This window comes from Mesoplodon bidens, assembly GCF_964165515.1.
Source record: "Mesoplodon bidens genome assembly, chromosome: 9".
Taxonomy (NCBI): Eukaryota; Metazoa; Chordata; class Mammalia; order Artiodactyla; family Ziphiidae; genus Mesoplodon; species Mesoplodon bidens.
The window spans coordinates 52,520,038-52,532,181 of NC_138166.1; the positions used below are offsets into that span (position 1 = coordinate 52,520,038).

The window sequence follows — 12,144 nt, forward strand, 5'->3', positions numbered from 1 at the left end:
TATGATCCCCCTTTCTAGGATATACACTCTATGGATGACAATAATATAAAATAAGTATTAGTTTTTTTAATCTATGCTGCTTATATATGCAATTTACCTCCCACTTATGATAAAACCACAAGAGTCAAAAATTTAGAGCAAATAAACTGGTGGTTATTTCTGTCTTCCTTACTTTTGTTTCTTAAAGGAAACATTTCAGAGACTCAATTGTATATATACTTTAAGAAATCAATTTTGTCTGAAGTTATGATAATAGACTATGGCTATTTTTAAGCACAGGCAACAGAACTTATACAAATACTCTATCCAGTGAATACCAGTCAGGTCACAAGCCATAGTTAATTACACGCCAAGAATTTTAAAACTGTACTGAATCCATGATGTCAATAAAAATAAAACAAAAATGCAAAGCTATTATAATATGACAATCAAGTTAATATTATAGCTGATTCTGATTGATGTATATTTATGGTTCACAAGATAGTAACACACCATTGCTATATTCTATTCAATTTTCTTTTCATCTGGCATTATTCTACAAAGACTTTTTCACAATAAATCTATGAATTTTTCTAAATTTTCTACTATTCCACATGGAAAGTGCACAAGATTTAGAACTGAGAAAACAAGAACAACAATTGGTTCTAGCACTGCTCTAAGTAGTAAGTGGATAATTTTTTTGAAATACTCTGTGAACTGCAAATAACAGTACACGTATTTATTATCACTACCATTACTGAGCCACAAACACAAACATATGACAGAAAAAAAATAGCTGATTCCACTGCTCACATAGTGCTTCAAGAAGCTTATCAGTCTTTGTGCCATTTGACTTTGTTGTCGAATAAAATTGGTTTATAAACTATAGTGTAAATTTTATTATCTTTGTATCTGTCATTTTAATAGTTATATAGTACTCCACTATAATAATAAACCATATTCTATTGAATGATTTTCTATATTGCATTTCAGAAAATACATTTAGCTTCTATGGAGTATATGTTTTTGATATGAATAATAAAGTTATAACTGTAAAGACATTTTTTTCTGAGCATTTTTTAGTATATTCTTCAAAGTGGCATTACCAAAAAAAATTGTTTTTAGCTCTTTTAATCCTCATAATAAGTCCATGAGATAGGTGTTTTCCCCACTTTGAAGTTGAGATAACTGGAATTTAGAGACGCTAAACTATGTATTCAAGATCACATTGCTAGAAAGCGACAGCACTGGATTCCACCTGACTAAAGCCTTAAGCACCATATTATACCACGTTTATATTATCACTAATGAAATTGATAGAATGAATCCTCCCTTGGAACTTGAAAGAGTTTTAAGACTAAAATGAAATTTCAATTAATGCAGTAATAACTAAACTAATGGAATTGTTAGTAAGTAGTATATTTTTTTCTGTTGCTTTATAGTTTACAAAGCCTTTATCTCAGTCTCACAACAGAAGGAGGAACTGAGCCTCAGAAAGTTTAGGTGACTTTGCCAAGGCCATACAGCTAGTAGGTGATAAGACAGAAGTGAAATTCATTTCCAGTGCTCTTCAAATTACACCATGCTTTATGTAGGATATAAAGTATTAAGATAATTCATGGGTAATAAAAATATGTACATAAGGAGGTTAGATTTGTGTGGAGAAAAAGCAGGTTCATACAGTTTGAGATGGGCAGCATAGAGATGAGCAATTTCCTCCAGCATTAAATCATCCCTCATTACTATGGTCAAAGATAGACTATTAGGCTGGGTGGGCCTATATGGATTTTCTTTCAGTTTATGTTCTCTTATTCAGGAGCTCTAAATATATAAATAAATCACCACAGTTCTCCTGCTTTTCCTTGGTTTATGTGGTTTAAATTTAGGTAAATTCACTGTTCATTAATAGATAAGAGAAATTTTGAAAAAGTGAAATTCCAGTGAATACGAGTTTGTTACCTTCTATGGTAAATATACGGGCTGATGAAAGATTTGCAGCCGTGGCTTTTAAAAAGTCATACTACAAAGTGAGACAATTTTAATTTTAATTTTGATTACTTTTTACCTGTATAGTAGATAAATCTTTACAAAAGGTTACAATTATATTGAATAGCAATTTCTTCAACTCAAAATCTTCGTAGGAATTAGAAAACTTAAGACCTTTTACCAAAGGATTTTGGCTTTTAACTGTGAGAGGGGAAAAAAAAGGCAGAGTAAAATAAAAGCTGAAATGATGTATGACTCATTAATTATAAGTTGAAAGTTTTATGGTTTTTACCTTCATTAAAGGTTGCAAATAATATCAAATCCCTGGTAAAGCCACACTCCTAATATAAATACACAAAATAAACAGAAGGATGAATTAATTATATGGAAATTAAGTTACAGATGCCCATATTTACTTAATATGTAGGTATTTTTTTATCAGACTCTCCTTGTCATTCATCTAATAATAAGGGATGAAAGAAAGAAAATAAAAGCATATAGCCAGATAAACTTGTAATTTATTTAATATTAAACTTACTTCTGTAGGTTCTAAGAAATATATTACATTATTCTATGAATATTTTACAAGATGCTGTTTAAAATTTGGTAAGAACCCAAAACGTACTGCTAGAAGTAACTTATGTAATTCATTACCTATACCTTCAAGGGACGAAAGAAGGGAAGAAAACAGTTATTTTCAACAGCTTTTCTTCTTAAACACCCCCTGGCTCCCCACCCTGACCCTACTACTACTCTCAAATATGTCAAAGGTTTGGTCAAGAGACAACAAACAATTCCTACTTAACATGAAAAGCCCTGAAGAATGACCAGAAAACATTTCAGCATGAGGGAACTCATTCCTGACAGAGATATCCTAGTTGGACTTCGGACATTAGGGAGAATTTATAGGGACAACCCTTGGGCTTTTGAGTTTGCAACTATATATTCCTATTACTTTAAGATCCATATGGTTTCTTTAAAATGTGAAGATGTTATTCCTATTGACTCACATTCATGGAATTCACCTGAATGTTTGCAAGGATGCTAATGAGAATTTATTGACTGACCAGGGGCTTCCACAGAAACATAGGCCCACCTACACATTGCAACCTTGACTAGGCAGCTAGGTAGGACGTTTTCCCCATTTGCACAGTATAAATTCCATGACTGTTTTTTTTTTTATTTTATTGAAGTCTAGTTGATTTACAATGTTGTGTTAATTTCTGCTGTACAGCAAAGTGATTCAGTTATACATATTCTTTTTCATATTTTTTCCATTATGGTTTATCATAAGATACTGAATATCGTTCCCTGTGCTATACAGTAGGACCTTGCTGTTTATTCATCCTATATATAATAGTTTGCATCTGCTAATCCCAAATTCCCAATCCTTCCCTCCCCTACCCCCTCGGCAACCATAAGTCTATTCTCTATATCTGTGAGTGTGTTTCTGTTTCATAGATATGCTCATTTGTGTTGTTTTTAGATTCCACATATAAGTGACATCATATGGTATTTGTCTTTCTCTGTGTGACTTAGTATGATAATCTCTAGGTCCATCCATGTTGCTGCAAATGGCATTATTTCATTCTTTTTTATGGCTGAGTAGTATTCCATTGTATATATGTACATCTTCTTTATTCATTCATCTGTCGATGTTTTGGCTATTGTAAATAGTGCTGCTATGAACACAGGGGTGCATGTATCTTTTCAAATTATAGCTTTGTCTGATATGTGCCCAGAAGTGGGATTGCTGGAGCATATGGCAACTCTATTTTTAGTTTTTTGAGGAACCTCCATACTGTTTTCCATAGTGGCTGCACCAATTTACATTCCCACCAACAGTGTAGGAGGGTTCCCTTTTCTCCACACCCCCTCCAGCATTTGTTTTTTGTAGACTTTTTTTTTTTTAATATTTATTTATCTTGGCTGCGCCGGGTCTTAGTTGCAGTACATGGGATCTTCACTGGGGCATGCTGGATCTTTAGTTGCAGCATGCGGGATCTTTTTAGTTGTGACATGCAGACCTCTTAGTTGCGGCATGCAAACTCTTCATCATGGCATGCATGCAGGATCTAGTTCCCCGACCCCCGACCAGGAATTGAACCTGAGCCCCCTGTATTGGAAGCATGGAGCCTTACCCACTGGACCACCAGGGAAGTCCCTGTTTTTCTGTAGACTTTTTAATGATGGCCATTCTGACCAGTGTGAGGTGGTACCTCATTGTAGTTTTGATTTGCATTTCTCTAATAATTAGCAATGAGGAGGATATTTTCATGTGCCTATTGGCCGTTTGTTTGTCTTCTTTGGAGAAATGTCTATTTAGGTCTTATGCCCAGCTGAGTAAATTATATTTGTGAGTAAATTATAATATACGAGGAGGATCTCAACCTTCCAAAGGGATGCAAAGAAGAACTGGCAGAGTGCAAGTATACTGGTGACCATAATGACATTACAATATAACTTGGCATTACAACAAAGTACATAAATGTTACAACACAGTTCAGGACTCCCTCCTCCCCCCACACCCACCACTTCCACAATTAGAATTAAAATGCAATTTGATTCATACTTACAATCATTGGTGCTCCAGGATTTTGAGATATAATTGTTGTGATCACTAATATGTCATTTCTAAGCTGACGATCATAATGACTAAGACCTCTTGTAAACAGATTTTTAAATGCTTTCTTCAAAGCCCTAAAAAGTGAAGTCGTATCTTTAAAGCCATATTTCTATGGAAATACCACCTAAGTGTCTACCTACAAAATCTCCCTTTTTACATTTTACTACTCATTTCAAAATATTTCTAATCTTTTCTATCTTTACAAATCTGCCTCTAGTTCACTGAGGGACTAGATAAGAATCCCTCAGTCCAATCTATACTTGGTGGTCAAAGTGACTGCTCTAAAATAAAGATTCAATGACGTCATTTTCCTTTTTAAAATTACTGATACTTAAAGGCTTTTCTTTGTTCTTAGGATAAAGTCCTACCTCCCTACCAAGCATTATCAGGCCTTTCATGTTACAGTCCCTGCTAACACTGTTAGCTTCATCTCTCACTATTCTACCCTGTACTTTTTGCTCTCACTATATTGAATTTCTTTCAATTTTTTGATTTTGCTAAATTCTTCTTTCACTTCTGTTCCCCTGTCTAGGATCCTCTCTGCATGCAGAACTCTTGTGTTGCTAAGTCACATTTATCATTCAGATACCAGATTAGGGTTTATTAGGAAGTGCTGATTAACTCTCCAAGTCTGGGTCAGGTTCCCTGTACAATGGGCATTTGTTGCTTTATCTTCTAGGAGCCACTTGCCCTTCTTGTGATAATAGTACCCTTATTTTTATTTAGGCATTCACTCTTTACACACTTTTTGGTCTTGTAAAGCTGCCTTCAACTAAAAGGAAGCGAGTTCGAGCATTCCTTCTTTTTGTCACTGTAACTCACTCTGAAATGGGCATATGGCCAACACCAGACCACTAAGGGTCAACAGGGACTCAATTAGAAGAATTTTCTTTGAGCTTTTGGAATAGCAAGTCTTATCTTCTGCTTGGTTTGGGGTTGTGATTACGTGAAGCTAGACTTCGTAGGTCTTACCATATGGATCTTGAGACTAAAGCCAACACAGTGGAAAATAGTGCAGAGGGATGAAGAGGGCCCAAGTCCTGATATTTGCTGAGGCTTGAATACAGCTGCACATGAAACCAGTTTTATCCTTGACTTTGTAGTTACACGAGCCCATAAAATTTCCTATTCGGTTTATATCAGTTGGGTTGGGGGTTCAGTCGCTTGCAAACAAAACTGTGCTGATCCACCATCTTCGGGAGAACATGAAGGACCTTGCAGTAATCTCTTTCATAACATTTAGTATGCTCTCTTTTAGTTGCCTATTTACTTGTCTCTCTCTCTTAACATAATGCAAGTGCCATGAAAGCAGAGGCCATTTCTGTATTGTTTTCAGTTGTATTTCCACAGCCTAGTACTGAACTTGGCACAGAACAGACAATAATTATTTGATGAATATATGAATAAGTAACTTAAAGGCTCACTCATATTTTATTGCTAATGCTTACTGTAGTATCTGGAAGACAGTAAGTACTCAAAAATAGGTTTACTGAATGAACAAATGAAATAGTTGTTTTAAATATCTAATTTTACTTTATACATACTCAAGGACATAATTTAGTTTTGTTAACAAGCTACTTTAAAAGCCTTCCACGTAGAAAAAAAAAAAAAGACTTGTTATTGTGCAGATGCATTTATACCATGGTACAAAAAAATGTCCTGAAACATAGCCATTACATGAATCAAAAGCCTAATTGAACATAAATTTAAAAAAAATTTAGTTATGTCACTGGCTATCGTTTTAAGATTAAAAATTCCTATCCAACCACATATACTTACAGCAAACATTCCAAGTTACTAAGCTGTTGTATGATTTCTTCTTTTGAAGATTTTTCCAATAAGTTCCAAAGTATTTCAGATGAACGAAATAGAAGCTGTCCAGAGGGATCTGGGTCATTGAGATGAGCACAGATTCCACTGGCTGCTTGGGCTTTCACCATTAAAGTACAATTAACTTCTGAAAATAAATTTTAAAATTATTTATGCTGTACAGTCTTGACATTACTAGATAAAAACAAAAATCGTTGAGAATGAAGTGTTCAAATATGTACAATAATATACAAACCAGAAGCTGAGAGATGTTGTAGAGTTTTAAGTACCCAAAGTTTCTCAACAAGTTGATTTTCAACCAACACCAATGACTGGACCATTGTTTTTGCCAATCCTCCAACTTCAGCCATTTTAATCTTATATGATGAACTAGCCTGCTGGTAACCTAACAACAATTAGTGAATAAATATGTACAATTATTTCACATAGTAATCATCTACATTAAACAAAAGAATGAGTAAACATTAAACAACAGCAACAACAAAAACTTTAAAAAAGTGTATGGCATGTTAAAATGGTATAGCACAGGGATTGGCAAACTTCTATAAAAGGCCAGGTATCAGTATTTTAGGCTTTGCAGGTTATAAGATTTCTCTCTCAAATACTCAACTCTGCTACCATAGCATGAAAGCAGGCATAAACCATACAAAAATAAGTGGGCACGGCTGTGTTCCAATAAAAGTTTATTTACAGAGGGCCAATTTTGGCCTGGGGTCCATAGTTTGCTGATCCCTGGTGTAGCATTTGAAATAGAACTGCAGAGTTGGAGGCATATATTAAATTCTAAAAAAGAACAATATTTCTTTTCTCTAGATATACCTTTCCATAAAGGAAAATGGCATGATTACAAATACTAAATGTTTTCACTATTCAAGTCAATACATTACTTTAGTGCTTTCAAGGGACCATAATTACATAATTTGGTGATGAAATAAAAGGTGAAAATATAATGCTGTTCTGATAAATGCTAGTGAATATAATGGTATTTTAGGGAAGTTTGATTCTTGGCGACATGTCTTATAATAATTTCCTTCTGCTGTATCGTCTGTGAGAAACACCACCTCTCCTTTGATACAGCTGCACAGGTACCTGACCAACTACACTCAACTAGAGAGATTAAATACATAGCAGAGGGTACCTGCTCACGTGAGACGCAGCTATTTTCTCTCTTAGTGACATACTTATCTACCTCCCTGACTTCTTGACTTTTGAGACCAACTAGATTCTTTAACTTTGCCATAGTTCTGAGATGTCTGTCAGTTTGTCATGTCTTTCTGAATTTGATCTTTAGCACTGGACAAGGCCCTGTCCATTCCTGTGATGGGTTCTCTATGGTAAGGCCCTAGCTACTCACTTTAGGCATTTAAAAAATATAAAGAGAAAACCACAAGTTGCATAATTTCACCATCCAGAGAGAACAACCTTAACATTCTGGTATATTTCTTTTGTTTTTTTTTTTTGATCAATAGATATCTATTAAGCAGCTACTATGTTACATATTATTGTAGATCTGGTATATCTCTTACTGATATTTTTAATGTATGCATATAACTTTAACAATATACTGTATGCAGAATTTTACATTCAACTGAAGCCACTAAACATTTTATTGTAAGCCTCTTCTCATTCTATATTTTCCCAAATCATGATTTTATTTGCATAATAGCCTGTCATATGCATGGACGAACCAAAATGTACTTTATACTTACTGTATCTTTATTTATTGAGTTTACATTTCTACAGAAGGATATATAGTAAGATTAAGGCTCATGGACCTGATTCCTGTCTCCAGCGCTATGTCTCTTACAATTGCTCTACTGAGGACTTTTTTTTTTTTTTTTTGCGGTATGTGGGCCTCTCACTGCTGTGGCCTTTCCCATTGCAGAGCACAGGCTCCGGACGCGCAGGCTCAGCGACCATGGCTCATGGGCCCAGCCGCTCCGCAGCATGTGGGATCCTCCCGGACCGGGGCACGAACCCGTGTCCCCTACATCAGCAGGCGGACTCTCAACCACTGCGCCACCAGGGAAGCCCTCTACTGAGGACTTTTCAGCTGTAGTCCCAGCTATCCAGCCATGCCCATCACCTGAAATCAACTGTGTGACAGCTAGTGAGAGCATTGCCTAAGATTCCCAATTTTCAGAGCCTGGTCAAATTAAGATCAACCTCACTTCTCTGCACCTTAACTCCTCTGTCATATCTTATACATCATTTGTCTCCCTTTCTATTTTAAAAAGACTGTGTATATATTGCCTAGGTTAACCCTAAGCTTGTGCTCTTAATTCCATCCTCTCATGCCTTCTTTGGGAATTTCACCCTCCAATTTTCCATGTACTAGCTTCTTATTCCTCTGCCTATAGGGGAAAACTTCATTTTTCCCTATCCTAAAAATTATAAATAATAACAAAACCAAATATCTTCTTTGATTTTGCTACCAGTTGAATTGTTCTCCATTTTCCTTCTTTTTCTTCCTCATCTGATTTTAATATATAAGTCTGCATTCACTGCCTCTATTCTCACAATCCTCTCATTCTTTAGTCCTGTATCTGCCCTGACCACTTTATGGCAATAGATCTGCCAGAAATGAACTACAACTTTTCAGATATCACATCATTTGGCGTTTTCATTCCTCAATTACAGAAGCCAATACAGTATTTGACACAGAGACCACTACTTCCTTCATCAAACATTTCATTCACTGGCACACAAGACATGGCAGTCTTTAGCTTTTCCCCCTCCTCTCTGAACCTTCCTTCATTGCCAGTTTCTTTGGATTGTTTTTTGTTTTGTTTTGTATTTCCCCAGATCTCAGTATGGGCACTCTCCATGTTGCTGTTCTTGGTCCCTTTCTGCTTACATGCTTTATCTCCTGGAAAACTCAAGCACCCAGATGGTTTCAATTTTCATCTCTATTTGGGTGAATTCCAAACCTGTATTTCTGGTCTCTGCTTTTAGTATCCAATGTCTACTATCTACCAAACACTTCCTCCTGTTTATCTCATCAATAGCTCAAATCTGACAGTTAATAATTTCTTTACTCATTTCTCTACTTCAGATGTCCTCCCATTTTTCCCTATTCATAAGTTAGCTTTCTTTTCTACCAGTCTTACTGCCACCCATCTAAAGGAACATATAACTTAAAAATGTATTTTATATCTTCTCTCCTTTCCTAGATTGATTATGAATTACAGAAACTATGAAGGTAGGAAGTATATCCTAAGTAATATTATATCCTCTACATTGCAAGTGCCCTCTATCTTGATACCACCCATTTCAGTGTGACTCATTTTATCATTATATATTATGATCCCTTAGCTGTAACATGCAGAACTCTTTTTCCAAACATGGTAGAGAATGTTATTAGCATTAGGAATTTAACATCTAGTTGGGTGGGACAGATAATATGAATAATTATAAATGTTAGAAAATAATAATATTATCAACAGTATTAAATAACATTAATAGTAATAATTATAATTAAACTAACTTGGGTATGACTTTAAAAATTCTGTTATATTTAGCATCAGAATAAAAATCTAAAGTTGAAAAAAATACATAAATTTTTTTGTTTAAAATGACTGAAGAGTTTGAGACTACCAAAAGAACTGTTTTGATGTGTTGCATTTATTTATTTTTTTAAATTTAATTATTTATTTATTTATTTATTTATTTTTGGCTGCGTTGGGTCTTCACTGCTGCATGCGGGCTTTCTCTAGTTGTGGCGAGCGGGGGCTACTCTTCGTTGCAGTGCATGGGCTTCTCACTGTGGTGGCTTCTTTTGTTGCAGAGCATGGGCTCTAGGCGCGTGGGCTTCAGTAGTTGTGGCTCACGGGCTCTAGAGCGCAGGCTCAGTAGCTGTGGCCTAGATCTGGGATCTTCCCAGATCAGGGCTCGAACCCACGTCCCCTGTCTAGGCAGGTGGATTCTTAACCACTGTGTCAACAGGGAAGCCCGATGTGTTGCATTTGTGATCCCACTCTGTCTTTCCAAGTTCAAAGAGAAATGAGAAAGACTATTCTGTTTTATAAAGACATCAGTTATTACTGAAAGACTATTGAAAACTTTACCTGTAATATGCTTCTTTGGTGGTTCTGCATGATAAAAGTCAATAATACACTTACAAATTTGTATCCTCAGTTCAGAACTTGGTATTATCATTAAGTCACCTGCCAGAAAGATAAACGAATGCTATTCAATAACAGTGCCATAAGTTTATTTGCAGTTTTAAGCATAGAGTGTTAGTAACATGATTAAAAATATCATCAGAGATTCAAACTGGATCATGTAATTTTATACACACACACACGTGCGTGCGCATGCATGCACAAAACACCCTGAATATCTATCCTTGTAACACTTGGCCCTTCAATCAACTCAGTCTCTCCTTCCCAGGAAGAAAAGAATGGTAATTAGCAGCATAAATGCTAGAACTAGATTGTCTAAGATTAAATCCTGGCTCTGCCACTTACTACCTGTATAAACTTGTGTCTTTTAGTTTTCTCATCTATAAAATGGTATAACAATAGTTACCACTTTAAAGATTGCTGTGAGAATTAAATGCGTTAGTATGAGAAAAGGGCTGAGAGTTTTCCTCCCTAACTAGAGAGTCAGTAATCTGTTGCCTCTAATAATGCATCCTTTGCTTAGAGAAGTTCCAAGTGAGCTTTGCTCCCTCAGTTTATTGACAGACTGGAACACAGTGAGTTTCTAGGCAGTCTTTGCCCTGCAGGTAATAGTTTTATGTTCAGGTTATTGTGGTGCGGTTGGAGGGTAGCGGATATTCCTTTTCAGTCATATCTAAACTACTTCTGAATTGGCGTTAGCCTACATTTCAAACTGGATTGTATCTGCTCTGGTGAAGGCCTACAAGTATGATCCCTAAGAGAATCTGAAAATGATCAGTAGGATTCTGGAAATGATCCAGAATGTCCTCTGGGGGCCTGAGGACAACTAGAGTCAGGAATATCAGCTTCAGGACTGAAGCAGATCTGCTTAGATTCTCTGAGGGAAAGAGATAATTAGGTGTTCCTTGAAGACTTGTGTTTTTTATTAGGCTTTGCATAATGTTAATCTCTGGGGGTAGCCAGTGGGTGGGGAAACAAGCAGACAGAAGGAGGGAGCACGTAGGAAAGGCTCACCCTGGCTTGAGAAGAATCTATCAGCAAAAGCTAGCACTTAAAAAAAAAGATAGGTTCAAGATTATTCTCTTAATTTTTTTGGACCCATCCTTTGAAGTTGAAAACTCACTATGTTTTGAAAAACATTAGGCAACAGGAACAACTAAACATTTCCAACAAAAGTATCCAAACGTTCAAGTTTATGGGAAATTCTAAGGTTTCTCATCTGCTTCACCACCCTTTTAGTTCCTGTCGGTTTAGATCATCTCTCATAGTTTCCTGTTTTATAATCTCAGGGCAGAGTACCAACTTTTTCCTTTATATGTTTCCAGAATCCTGCTCTTAAGTCGGAAATATCTATCATTTAGAAGAAAAAGTAATATAATTTACTAGTACATAGTAGAAACTGGAAGTTACTAAAAATGAATAGCCTTTGTTCAAAACTTTGTACTACAAACAATTATTTTAGTTTAAACTCATGGTTCCAGCAATTAAAAAAATGAGGGACAGGGCTTCCCTGGTGGCGCAGTGGTTGAGAGTCCGCCTGCCGATGCAGGGGACACGGGTTCGTGCCCCTATCCCGGAAGATCCCACATGCCGCGCAGC

The 12,144-nt window shown here is 36.0% G+C and overlaps 1 protein-coding gene across 1 annotated transcript in view; it reads right to left on the reverse strand.

Annotated features, from left to right (window-relative positions):
- The window catches only part of CFAP69 (cilia and flagella associated protein 69), a 70,568-nt gene that overhangs the window by 32,473 nt on the left and 25,951 nt on the right, over positions 1-12,144 (reverse strand). The window contains exons 6-11 of the mRNA XM_081244772.1: positions 10,489-10,587; positions 6,657-6,806; positions 6,371-6,548; positions 4,542-4,665; positions 2,258-2,306; positions 2,045-2,166 (exon numbers count right to left, since the gene is read on the reverse strand). Coding sequence (XP_081100898.1) covers positions 2,045-2,166; positions 2,258-2,306; positions 4,542-4,665; positions 6,371-6,548; positions 6,657-6,806; positions 10,489-10,587 — 722 coding nt within the window. The remainder of the gene's footprint in view (positions 1-2,044; positions 2,167-2,257; positions 2,307-4,541; positions 4,666-6,370; positions 6,549-6,656; positions 6,807-10,488; positions 10,588-12,144) is intronic.